The sequence below is a fragment of the Fukomys damarensis genome, unplaced genomic scaffold (genome assembly GCF_012274545.1).
Source record: "Fukomys damarensis isolate Sample0158 unplaced genomic scaffold, DMR_v1.0_HiC HiC_scaffold_16, whole genome shotgun sequence".
NCBI classification, from domain to species: Eukaryota; Metazoa; Chordata; class Mammalia; order Rodentia; family Bathyergidae; genus Fukomys; species Fukomys damarensis.
In genome coordinates, this window is record NW_022900928.1 from 10,580,343 (window position 1) to 10,594,202 (window position 13,860).

The following is a 13,860-nucleotide window of genomic DNA, read 5'->3' on the forward strand; positions in this document are numbered from 1 at the left end:
GAGGGAGGAGGGAGGGAGGAGGGAGGGAGAACCCATTGGGCATTTGGCCTTAATACAATTTCTCAGAACGCACTACCAGCACGTAAACTCCACAAGAACTGAGATTTTTGTCTGCTTGGTTTTGTACTTTAATTTTAGAGCTTAAGCCTGAGCCCAGCACCCTAGCCACTCAATAGAGGCTTGGTGACTGGAACTACGGAAGGAATATTCTGAACATTTCAACGAATCTGGGCTTAGGGCCTATTTTGAGACAGCTATAATGATAAATGGTATATATATACTAGAGGCACAAAAAAAATGAATACCCTTGACAAAGAGCATTCCTTCATCCGTGGGAAATTACAGCAGGCACAACACAACACTACAGAGAACAAACAAGTGGGTGATAAGGTATCGAGGTAGCTTTCAATTAGAGATGCATCGCAGTCAGAGCCATAAGCCGCTGGTTTCGGATCAGTACCTAGTTCAGCACTGGGTCATAAGTGCTCCCTGCGGTGAAGGATGGAGAGCCGTTATCCTAAGAAGTCATTTGGGAAATTGTAAAGATTCTTCATGTGCCATCTGGATAAATGAAACTAAAGGGCTCGGTCTAATTATTCTCCCAATTCCTTTTAATGGCCTGTCACCCAGATCCAGTCAGGGCGCTCTGTGAATCCAAACATCGCAGCCCGATGCTGCCACTTTACCACAGCCAAAATAAACCAAAATGGTAGAGCCTACTTATGGCCACTACAGAAGGATCATGGGAAGAGGGGAATCCAATGGGTCAAACAGATGCAAACGAAAATGCTTACTAAAAATGCAAGATAAATCCCAGCCTCTTTGATTCCTATTTCATAGAATTTAAATGCTTGCTCCTTTACTTAAATTCCCAAGAATTCCTCTGGTTGCCATAAATACTTACAGCGTTCACAGCAGCTCTGATTCTGTTGATAAAAGTGAAGAGCTGGATCTGCAAAGCCAAATTTTTAAACTCGGCGTGGTGGGTCTTTGGCTGAACCCCAAAAGCAGATAATCAAAGGAGCAAAGTCATCTGTCCCCAGAGTCTTCAATTGTGATTAAAACTGGCATCTCAAGAGCAAATGGCAATTTACCCAAGCACTGTTAAGACATTCTTAGCCTGCTAATGCAGTGAGCTGTCTGCACCCAAGGTGACAAGTTAGGGACCGAAAGCATCAGCGCACTTCTTAAACACAAACAGCGGCATCAATCTCATTACTTTTCCAAAGATCTCCCTCAAAGGACAAGGAGCATTTTAATGGCCTGTGTATCTACCTTGTCATTGTCCCTGGCTGTTGGCTGGCCTGCCAATGGGGAGAGGATGAACGACTTACTGAAGGTCACACAGTGGTGGCAGGTCACTGATGAGAGAAGGTATGGTCCCGCGAGTTAAGGTAAAGTCTCCCGCCCCACTTCCTCTCCCACTCCTACTCTTTCATTTGCTTCCTTCCCTCTCCCTCTCCTCTTCTCTTCTCTCTTCCATTTCTTCCTTCTCTCCCTCCACCCCCTTCCGGCATCTTCGCTGAGTGACACCACTGTGAACAGAAGGGGTCCGCTGCCTTCACACTGCAGATCCTGGCCTTGAGAACTTGCCTGATAACTCATGGGGATGGCACTGTAATGGGCTGGCTTACGTCTCAGGAAGATAATCACAGTGACAAGAGGCTGAATGCAGAAACACAGCTCTCCTGCCCAAAGGACTTGCCCCAAAAAACAGCACTGAAAGGCCCATTTCCCACCTATGGACAAAGAGCCACCGCAGAAAAGACAGCTCCACCCTCTAGGAGAGCCAGCCGGAGGGTGCCCTGGACATATGGGGACTTGGCAAGCTCTTTACTGAAGAGTAAACTCCCCTGCATCCCCTTCCCACTCCATGGTCCATCATGGGGATGTGCACAGCACGAGGCCCTGACCACAGTGCATGATGCTTCTGCCTTGAAGGGGGCTGTCCCTTAGCAGGGCCTACCTTGCTACCTGCAGGTTTTGTTGGCCTTCGCTGTCACATTTTTATTTAAACCTCGTACTCTGAAGTAATCCAACTTACTTAGGAAAAAGTTATAGGACTAGAACACAGCTTTCCAATACACTTTGTGAATAAAAACGCTTTTGCTCCCAAGCATTTTGAATAAGGGATACACAACTAGCACCATCCTAAGTCTCTGGAAGCATAAGTCAGTAACTTGGCTTTGGGGAGCCCCTGCTTAGGGAGAGGCTCTCGTCTGAACAGATGTAGCAAAACATCCCCTTGAGCAGTGATAGGATTGTGTTCAGTAAATTTCCAGAGCAGCCATGGCAGACATGACTAATCTATCACAGCACTGACACAGATACTGAAACCTCCTCATCCTTCCGCACATACCTTCCGAGGCAGCTGCTACCCAGTGCTATCCAGGAACACAGCAGAGTTTCCAACATATTGTGTTTTTGATAGCTAACTTGAATTTCATGAGCCTGCCATCGCAAAAACTGCAAAGGCTCCTGATCACACTTGAAGGACAGGCGACTTCTCCACAACAGCCCATGCCAGAGGGGCTAGAGTTTCCAAACTTTCCCTGTGCCTTGGCCACATGAGTATGCTGTCGCTGACAATAGTCAGTCTAATGCTGTCTAACTGACCTCCCTCCTCCTCATCTGCTCTGAGCTCTCAGGCAGGACCAGGGCTGTGTCCCTTCAGGCCCAAGCTGTAGCCAGCTCCCACCCACCTGCTTGCCCAGGAGGAGCCCTCTAATGTCAGATCTGGGCTGAGGCATTAAAAATCTCACACTCAAATCCCCTTCCCCTAGTAGTAAAACCAGAACCAACCAACCCTGTCTGTATTTCTAGCCTTTGATCTCGCAGACAAAGAATCAGCAAGATTAAACCAGCCCTATGTTGGCTTCCGTCTCTCTCTGTCTCTTCTCTCTCTCTCTCTGTATCTGTCTCCGTCTCCATCTCCCCCGCTCTCTCTTTCTCTCTCTCTCTCTCTCTCTCTCTCTCTCTCGCTCGCTCTCTCTCTCTCGCTCTCTCTCTCTCAATGTTTCTAGGCATTCACACAAAAAAGTACCATCAGCAGAGAAAAAAGAAGGAACCAGAAAGATAGTAGGAGGCAATAAGGGTCAGAGCATGCCACCCCCAAATCATAGACATTTTCTTTGGCCCCAGGCAGGCTTTCCTCTAAGAGGACCATGGTAGGATTGCTGGATCAATGATCCCAACTGGTAAAGCAAACTGTCCCCACACAAATGGCTGCCCACATATGGGACAGAAACACTTGGTCTCCTTTGGGACTTCAGGGTCCTCTCCTTGCCCATGAAACACCCTGGCTATCTCTGCTGTGACTTATCGGTCCCCAGTGAGAATGCACTCTTACCCACGACCTGGATGATCTGGGCCAGGAGGACACCATCAGTCACATCTTGCTGGAGATCCTTGATGAGACGTTTGTGGCCGGATTTGGCTAGATAGTGATTGGCCCAGTCTGTGTAGATCTGTAAGAAAGCAAAGCAAAGACTTCAGGAATCCAGCCAGAGTCCATCTCGGGGTCTGAGGCAGCTGCTGGGCCAGGGCTTGGGAGCAGCAGCCACAGGGAGCTTTGGAGGACCGGCCGCCACCATTACAATTCAGGGTATTGTGCAGACCGGGCATTCAGCTCACCATGGCTGGGCTGCCGCCTATTGAGAGAGCAGCCGTCAATGCTGGGGAAAAGCTAAAGAAAGCTTCAAAACATGCAGGGCCTGAAAGGGACAGGAGACAAGGAACTAAACAGTCTGCCCCAGCCGGCTTGGAGAGGCTGCAGCTCTAAACACAGGCAAAGTCTCCTCCACCCCTTCTCATCTTTTTCTCTTTATGGGGAAACCATATGGGGAGGTTACCACCCAACAGGCATCTTTTTATGAGCCTTTCAGCATAAGGAGGGCTATTGAGCCAGCCAAGTTCTCAGGAGCCTGGATGCCTTGCAAAGAAGCCAGCTAGGGAAACACAGAGCACCTTCAATTACTCCTACATGAGTGGAGTTATTGATGGCCACACCTTAATCTCAAATCTAATCAGTTTAATTCAAAGGCCAGGCATCCTTTCTTCTGCTGGGCTTCTGTGAACAAAATCCAGCAAATTCCACATCTTTAAACATAACATCCATGTACACAGCATCTCAGCAAACAAAAGCTGGGTCACCTGTACAATCAGTAGAGCACATCCCCTGGGGAACATGTTAGACTGCTCTTCTTGGTCACAAAATCATGAGAGTAAAGGAAGATTTGTTTCCAAGCAGACCAAGGAGCACAAGAAAACCTTGGCCTGAAAACTTTCTCCCCAGCAGCCAAAGCCACAGACAGAACAGAGCGGAACACCTCCTGTTGATTTTGAAAGCTGTTCCACGTGTAGATTTCGGGGCTCACAGAGGAGGTGGGGGTGTGCATAGGGACATATGACCAGTGATAGGAACAAATCACTGCTAGAAAACAGAACCGCCACCATCAAAGGGTGAGAAGCAGTAGTTCCACACAGCAACCCACTTGCTGCCTACATCAAAACAGTGAGTTCGATCACGATCACGGGTACCAAAAAAAACAAAAACAAAAAAACAGTGAGGCACTCGTTCTGCGTATCCACATGACTCACAGACCAGGGCACACTTCTCTCCCCAGCTCTCCCCCTCCGTCCCTTCTTCCTCAAGGTGATCTCATACAATGGGGTGCTGCCCCTCAAGGCTCCTGCAGTAGGGCCAGGAGCCAGGTCTTTCTGGGAGGTAGTATCTCTGTCTACTCCTTCTGGGTAGGTACCCCAAGAAGAGACAAGGCAAAGTTGCACATTCTAGCTGAGAGGCACAACTGAGAGCTCCTGTCCACACCCTCAACCCCATCTGAAAGCTCTGCAGAGTCCCGCTATAGGAAGACGCACTCATGGCTGGGTCCTGTTCCACATCTCGGCCCCAGGTATCTGTCTGGTCCTTGAATCTACATCAGGCTCCTCTGATGTCAGAGATCAAAAATCTAGCAAATCAGGTCATTTGCAATTTGATAGGCACAGAGGCAGCTAAGGAAGTGGAATGCCACCCAGATAGCTACAAATGGCCAACCTGAAATTTAAACAGTCACTAAATGAAATTATGAAGAGAGGGAGAGAGAAAAGGAGGAAAATATTCAAAGGAAAAGAGGCAGAACCAGGTTCAAGCCCCAGTTCTGCAGGCCCCATAAGGATAGGGATTTGGGTCTGTTTTGTTCAAGTACCTATAATGGGACAAGCACATTAGAGGTTCTCAATGTGTGCTTGGTGTGGTTTATCCCTGCTGAAACGTGGAGTTTTTTGTTTTTTTTCCAAACGTGGAGCTTTGAGAAGGTGATTGGATTATGGGGGCCTACGCCTGACTTGCTGTTATGGAGTCTGGTTGGAAGAGGTGGGTCACTGTGGATATGACCCAGAAGGAATTAGCTCCCTCCCCAGCATCTTCCTTGACCTCCCTTCTGCTTCCTTTATGCATGACATGAACGGCTTTCCTCCTACTGTGCCCCTCTGTTGTGTTTGTTTTTGGAGCCAGCCAACCATGGGCTGTAACCATGAGCCAAAATAAATCTCTCCTTCTTTAACTTTTGGCTGTTGGGTATGGGGTCTCAACAATGAAGACAGTGATTAAAACAATACCTGAGAATGAAGGCAGGGATGGCCTCAGGCAAGCTACTAAAACTCATGAGGCCCTTTTCTTATCTATAAAATGAAATCAACACTATTTACTTGTCAACTATTAAGAGGGTTGAGTGATACTACAAATTTGGAGAAAAGTGATTTATTCAGAGCAGGGCCTTGATAAATACCCGTGAACATGCGTACCTCCTGCATACCAAGAGCTAGCCTAACCATTTTACATATATCACTTCTTTAATCCTCTTTCTACGCTACTATGATTGTGTCCCCTTTTCAGAGGAGAAAGCGGAGATGTAGAGATGCAAAACAACTTGTCCAAGTTCTTAGTAAGTGGCAACCCCAGAATGACTTATCCCAGAACCCCTTAGATGCTCTGCAACACTGCCTCTCAGAAGAAAGAACCAATGTTAGTCAGGTCATGCACCCACCCACCCAGGACATCCCCCTACTGTCTGGAAGCTCATGCTTCTATTCCACTGTATTCTCACTAAAAGAATTAAAATTAAAACATCAAAACCCAAACCTAGTTCAGTGAATGCCCTGGATAAGTCCCCAACTCTTCTGGGCTTTGTTCTTTTTTCTTTTGCCCGTAAAATGAGCACGAAGAGGCCTACCTTCGAGGGTGGTGGTGAGACTCAGGGAGGAACTGTGGAACTCCTGGTGTGGCCCACGTCAGGCCTCAGGGAGCAGACACAGAGCAGGAGAATGACAAAGAGGAGGACTCTGAACTTGCTTTGACTCTGGGCTGCTCTACTGCTTGCCAGTTGTCTCTCTGCCCTTTGGCCAAGGTGCCCTCATTTGCAAGATGGTGATGACAAAGCCTACATCACTGGGCTGTCATGAAGATGAAATGAGCTCATGGACAGAAAGAGCACAGAACCCTGGCACATGCTAAGGTTCAGCAATTAAGTGCTAACATTAGAAATGTTAGCATCAGCATCATTACATGGGCCATAATAAAACCTGCCACACAGCCTTTACCCTGAATACCCAGGACACGAATGACTCAAGGATTTCTTCTCCTGCTTGCGGCAAAATGTCAAGAGTCTGGAATATCCTCCACTTGGAATCACAGAGCATGGCAGAGTGTAAAAGAAAAGCAGGCCGGAAACTGGCCAGGCAGAGCAAGGATTCGGCTTGCCAGCCTGAAGGGAATGCGTCCACACTATTCTCCCAAACCCCAGAGGGATCTCGCCTGCCACATGGAACCACGAAACACCCCAAAGTTTAGAGCCATGTGCACCAGGAACAGAGCCGAGTGGGAGCAGAGCTGGACAAGGGTTCTGATGAGGGTCCAGCCCTCTCCCTTCCGAGGAAGTAAAGGATTTTTCAAACAGATGTGCAGTCTCTACAACTAGCTCTCTCTGTGGGCCTGCACAACACAGCTGGGAGCAGGTTAAGTCTTTCAGCAGGTATGTATACACTCACACACACACAGGCACACACACAGAAACGTGTGCACACACACATATGGAACCACGGTAATGCCAAACAGGTATTCGGAACACAGTGAACTTTCAAAGGCTATACTAACCAGAAATGACTCTGGCCAAAATGACCCTCTCTTCTCTGAAATAAGAACTCCTTTCTCAACTTTAATTGACCAGCTGGGTGTGGTGCTGCACACTTGTAATCTCAGCACTTTAGGCTGAGGCAAGAGAATCCCCTCAAGTTCACGACCAGACTGGGTTAGTGAATTCAAAGCCAGTCTGAACTGCATAGAGAAACCATGTCTCAAAAACAAAACAAAACTAAAACTAAAACTAAAACTAAGAAAAACAACAATTTCTCTCTCTCTCTCTCTCACACAGACACACACACACACACACACACACAAAACAACTTTAATCTATCACTGCCAAATAAATCTTCCCAGATCTCAGCTCTAATCTAACTGCTGCTCAAACAATTATCAATGGCTCCCACTGTCCGGTGAATTAAAGGCAAACTTTTTACACTGTTACTTAAGGTGACCCCTCCATCCACTCTTTCCCAGAATGCACCTGACCCTTGCAATGGACACTGTGTGGGGGAGGGAAAAACACAGTCTGGCCCCGGACATGGTAACGTCTAATAATCTTTCTAGTCTTCAGTTTTATACCCTGAACAATGGGGATTATATTAAATATATTATAAGGTAGGGGCAGCAAATGGTGACCAGAGCTAATGCCAGTTGACCCCATGTGTTTGTAAACCTCCACAGGACTCAGTCCCGGCCATTTGTGGTCTCTGGCTGCTTTTATTCCACCAGAGCCAAGTTGAGCAGTTGTGACAGAGACCTTCATCCCACAAAACCTCAGATATTTTGCAAATATTTCCTACCTAGCTCTTCTCAGGAAGTTTACCGGCTTGGGTTCTGAGGAGTAATGGGACAGCGTGCATACACACAGCAAGTGCTGGAAAGTTGGGAAAGTCAACCCTCTGGGCCCTGAACAGAAGCCACCCCTCCTCCCAAGTTACCCCTGCCCCTTCTCAGTCCCAGGTCTGTACCTCCCCAAAGTCACTGTCGTTTCCTGAATCTTTGGCCGTCAGTGATGTAGTTTGTAGCGAACTCAGGCCGGGCAGCACTTTCCCATTCCCGCCGCCACATGTGGGCTGCAGTCCGGCCTTGCCCAAGTCTGCACTCCTGGCAGCGCCTCCCGGGGAAGCTGGCATGCAGCAGGAGCATTGTAAGAGGTTGCCAGGCTGAGCAGAATAGCAATAAACAGGGCAAATCCTGGGGAATTGATTACATATGAAACTTAAATAAGGGAGGCTCTTGGAGAATCCTCAAACCAGATTGTATTGATTGGGAAGAGGTGTAAGTGAGGAAAATAAACAGCTACAGAGCATCAAGCCCATTAATCAGGGCCTATCTACCAAGGATCATTAATTATCTGATGTCTCCTCCCCCTCCTGTCTCCAGCCCTTGACTTTTTCAAGACATGAATCACAACACCCTAATATATTTTTAAACCTGTTCTCAGGAACAATGATAAGCATAGACATAAATTCAGCCCCATCCCTAGCGCTGGCCCGTGCAAGGAAAAGCATTCCCCTGCACCCTTGAAAAACAAACCCACGGTGTCCTGAGACATCAGAGAGAGAGTCACCACTGGTTTCAGCAACTCAGCCAAAATGGAGCAACGTGTGTTTGAAAGATTGTAAGCAAGGGCTATAAGCAGGCTGGGCTTCCTGTAAGCCTCAGGTATCCAGAAGAGATTTCTCCAAAGCCTCTCATTTTCTAAATCTTGGACATTTGATGTCTTCTGTTGCTCTCTCTTGAGAGCCCATTCATGGAGCCTGGAGCCTGGGTTTGACCCTAGGTGGAGACCTGGGAATCTGCAGTAGAAACTGAACAAAGAACTCCTCATCGTGAAGAAGAAAACTCCCTGATCTCACCAGGCACCACCAAGACACTTCCCGAGAAAGGCTCTGGGTACCCACTCGCGACGGGTACCCAGCAGGAGATGCCACCCCTGCCCCTCGCCCATCCCCTCATCTGCACCCCACAGCGCGCCCCTCCCCTCTCCCACCCCCAGGGCCTCTGTGCTGCAGGGTTGCTCAGTGAGGGTGCAGCGCGGTCAGCTGTCCTCGGCCTGCAGGGATACCTGGAAGGCAGGCAGAGCAGTAGAAGAGGGAATTCGTTTTGACTCACTCGATTTCCCGACAGAGTTTCAGAGCGCATTTGTTTGCTATCACTGCACATCATTCCCTGTCAAACAGGTTGAAATCCAAAAGGCAAGATTTTGACAGGACACACTTGCTGTGATAACAAAAACAGATAATAGCGGTTCTGAGTTAAACCAAGGGGGACTGAGAACAAGGCTCAGTTTAGGCTACAATTAGCCCTCATGTGAAGGGAGGGCAGCAGTCTGAGTCAGGGACCCAAGAAAACTCCCAAAATAAGTGTACCAGGAGCACTAAAAAGGAGTCATAGCAACCAAACTAGAAATGCAAACTGGTGAGCGGGAGCCAGCTGAATCCTGAAGGCAGCTGGCTTCAGGATCGCAGTTCCAGGAGAAACAAACAGCAAACAGCACCCCATGGAAGGAAAGGCAGACCCGACGACCAGAGAAGGCAGAAAACCTGCCATGTGGCCTCTGAGGCTGCTTCTGGCATCCTGATTGCAAAGGGAACGCTACTATTTGGCCTCTATTCAAGAGCCACACTCAGCACCACTTCTACGAGTGAGCCAGAGGCAGTCAGCTTAGTTCTGATTTCTCTTTCATATATATAAAAAAAAAAAGCTAGATGTCCTGATGTCCACCTGGGATTATAGCACCAAATGCGTGGCGATACTTCCCCTCTCCCACTCAGAGTCTAATATCTGCTCCTCTCAATGAAAGGCCCGCCCTGGGATTGCAAAGCTCACTCAGGACAAAGAGCAGGAGCACACAGAAGCCAATCTTGGGCTCCAGGTCAAGGAAGCCGGACCTGCTTCCGTTCCTTGACTTCTCAGAGAAGAGCCCAGTTGTGCCCAGTGTCCTCCTAGTAGAGGGAGGGCAGTGATACTGTGGAGCATCACTGCCTCCCGCTGATGTGCCACTGGCGGTATCCTTGTCACTCCTCACGACAGTCACGGCAAAGGCAGTGCCTGCCATCTCAGCTGTACCCTGGAACAGGGCGTGAGCTCTGACTCAGCCTCTTAGAGCCATGTCCCCTCTGAGCACCAGGGACACACAGGTGTCTCACACACTAAACCCGAAGGCATGTGTGAGTGGTTAGAACCGCACCTGGTATAGGGTATTAAAGGGCTGCTATGAATACTCCAGTTAAACCCCGGGCTACAGACATCGTGGAGGAATAAGTCATTCTGGGCTGTTGAAAGCCACACATTCTTAACGATTCAATTGAAACCTTTTCCGAACAAAGAATCATGACCCTAGCTTTTTTTTTCTTTTAAATTATGTTTAGTAGGACATGTTTGCCACACGCCATGATTAGAATCATCACGGGGAGTGGGTACGTACTCGAAACACATCTTAATCCTTGTTATGTCCCCTACCTTTCCCTTTTCTCCCTTCTCCCTTCCACCTCTTGGTCCCCTTCCTATTTGCAAAAGAGCTATGCTCCCTATTCTCCCTGTTAACTATCTTTTATTTTGCTCTTCGCTCCTGGCTTTTAATGAACACAACTTCTCTTTTTCTTGTGAGCTCGGGGGGAGCGCTCTGAACACCAGTGTTGTGCGGTGTCTGAGGATGCCCCAAGGGCCTGGCAAATTGCTGGACCTTCCTTAAAAGATCCAAGAGTTCCCCACCATGGTGGCACACATCTGTAACCCCAGAACTTGGGAGGCTGGGGAAAAAGGATCACAAGTTCAAGGCCAGTCTGAGCTGCATAGTGTGTGACCCTGGCTCAAAAGACAAAACAAAAGTACCCGAAAGTCTTTCAAAATCATCGATAGACAGTAAATAATCTCCAAGTGAGAGCCTTGGTGGGATTCTGCCCTCAAGGACAGCACAGATACAGAAGGGTTTTGCTGCAGTCTTTTCAGTACACAGAGCTTTTGGTTCTCAGCTCGTCCCCAGCCAGAGGAAACCACCACCAAGTTGCACTCCAGGAGCAACAAAGAGTTCAAGACATCACAGTGCAGTGATACATGCATACCTGTGTTTATAGCAACGCAATTCATAACAGTAACTCTTGGAAGTGGCCTATATACCCATCGTCAGATGAATGGATACAGAAAATGTGGTATTTGCACACAATGGCATACTTAAACTCCAATGGAGAACTTAAGTTATTTAAACTACTGAGCCTCAGTTTCCTCATCTGTAAAATGGATCAACAACCTATTCACTGCGCTGTGAGGCCAACACAAGATCATCTACTAAGGCCTGGCACCGAGTACGGGGTGAGTCTGTGAGCTGTAATTACCAGGAGGACTAAGGACAATGGATCCTTTGGCCCCCACCTCACCTGTGAGGAAGGCATCAACTTCCCCACGGTACAGATGAGGAAGCCAAGGTGCTGAGAGGCGAAGGGTCTTTCTGCCTTGCAGGATGAGAGCCCATGGCTCCGAGCCTGACTCTGGCTCTGGATGGTGCTGTACTGCTGGGCCCGCGTGCCATGTACTACAACAGAGCCGCGAGCCAGGCAGTGTGGGGAACACGGCTTGAGAGGGGCTGACTGCGCAAAGGCCACTCAGGGCCTCCTGTGCCTGGGAGCAGAGCTGGTCACTTGTCCCCGAGTACTAAGAGACTCGACATGGGAGCCAACGCTTTCCCATGTCGCCCAAGCACAAAGCAAACATCATTTCACAAGAGTGTTAGGATAACAGAAGTAAAAATGCCATTATAACAGGAGTTGGAGCTGTGGGGCTGCAGCCGAGAAGGGAAACGCTCCAGGGAAAGGCACCCATCCTTCCAGGCTGGCCTGGGCCCCCACGCAATAGCCCAGATGGCTGGGCCTGGGAATGGCCTCACTGCATACAGGGAGGCATTGTCTGCTGATCAAGCCACCGGTGGGTGTGCTTGGCCACTCCAAGGATTGTGAAACTGAGCCTTCAGAAAAAACCCAGGCTGCTAAATGTACTGGGAGGAACTATAGTATCTTAAAAATGAGGGTGTGGGTGTCTGGTTCTTCCACACCTTGGAGAAACCCACATTCATTGCCCAAGATCTTCCCCTTCTCACTGCCCTCCTGGGTCAGGCGATGCCCAGGATCCAAAGGACTTCCCCACCCACTTCCTCACCAGATCACCGCCTCCCTGTGCTCCTGCTAGACGGGTGCTTCACGGGCCTGACCTCAACAATCTCCCCTCCACTGCAGTGCTCTGGGGAATGGGGGTTCTTAACTGAATTTCTCCAGATATCTACAGCACTGCCTGGCACATATTAAGTGCTCACTAGTCAGCGAATAAATGATCATCAACACTTCACATGCTGAGAACAGGCTGCAAAAGTTCAGGTAATTTTTGGTAATGGTGGTTCACACCTGTAATCCCAGCACTGTGTGGGGAGGATTGAGGCAGGGAGATGGCAAGTTCCAGTCCAGCCTGGGCAACTTGGCGAGATCCTGTCTCAACAAAACAAAACACAAGCTGGGAGGCTGAGGCAGGAGGATTGAAGGGTTGAGCCCAATCTGCATAACTTAGTGAGACCCAGTCTCAAAAGAAGAAATAAAAAAGGATGAAGCTGAGTGAGAAGGCTCTGGGTTAAATCTCCAGTATCCCCCTCACACACACAAGCAATACAATAAAATAAATTATCAACACAGTTTGTAACAGCTAAATCTTGGAAACAGCCCAAATTCCCAACAACCAATGAATGGATAAAGACGTGGGGTTTTTTTTTTTTAATACAATGGAGTACCTTTCAGCCATAAAGGATAAGCTTGAGTAATGTCTAGGTAAATGGACACACATTGAGACCATACTCTTAAGGGAAATAAATCGGACACATGTGTAAATATCACACTGTTTCTCTGGTGGGAGAAGCAAAGTGCACAGAAGGACCAACATGTATAATAGGCACTATAAAGTAAGGAGAAAAGGTGCAAATGGAAGAGGAACAAGGGATGGCGGAGGGGAAGGAATGAAGAGAACAGGAAAAAATGAGAAAAGAAGGATAAAATGAAAGCAGAAATTTGTGAATAAGGAGGGGAAGAGGAGTTGAAGGGAAGGAATAGGCATGGGAAAAATGAGAAGAATCAAGCTGTATCATGTAAGGGCCGGGGCTTTAGCTCAGCAGCACAGCACCTGCCTAGCAAGTGAAAGGTCTCGAGTTCGATCCCAACTGCTGGGAAGAAGAAAAAAGATATGTTATGTACAGGTTCAGAGTCCCTGTGATGAACGCTATGATTAGGTACATCTAAAATGTACCAATAAACTTATTTAATTAAAAAAATATCAAATACATGCCAGAGCCACACATTCAAGAGAAAGTGAAGTTCCCCTGGAGCCAGGCCCCAGTAGCAATAGTGTTTCTTGGTCTCCCTGAAAAATCATGGCTGGACAGAAGCTGGGCCACAGCACGGGTGTCCCTCTGGATGAGCCAACTGAACTCTTCAGATTTCCACCCCGTCCTCCAAGCCTCCGCAGCTGCCTCCACTACACACAGCAGGCGGAGAAGATGAGATTCCCCCAGAGCCTCTGAGTGGCCCTGTGATTGACTCTCCGGGCACCCACTGCGGGACTTCTGGCTTTATCATACCCAGGCAAGGCCTGAGAGTCCTGGGCGATCTCCGGTGGGTGGCTTAACCTCTCTGAGTCTCGCATTTCCTCATCATAGGACAGTTGTGTACACAGAGTGAGAGATT

General features: G+C 48.4%; 1 protein-coding gene across 1 annotated transcript in view; it reads right to left on the reverse strand.

Moving 5' to 3' along the window:
• Window positions 1-13,860, reverse strand: part of Nav2 (neuron navigator 2) — a 359,199-nt gene that overhangs the window by 249,032 nt on the left and 96,307 nt on the right. Inside the window, exon 2 of the mRNA XM_033764074.1 lies at window positions 3,350-3,467. Coding sequence (XP_033619965.1) covers window positions 3,350-3,467 — 118 coding nt within the window. The remainder of the gene's footprint in view (window positions 1-3,349; window positions 3,468-13,860) is intronic.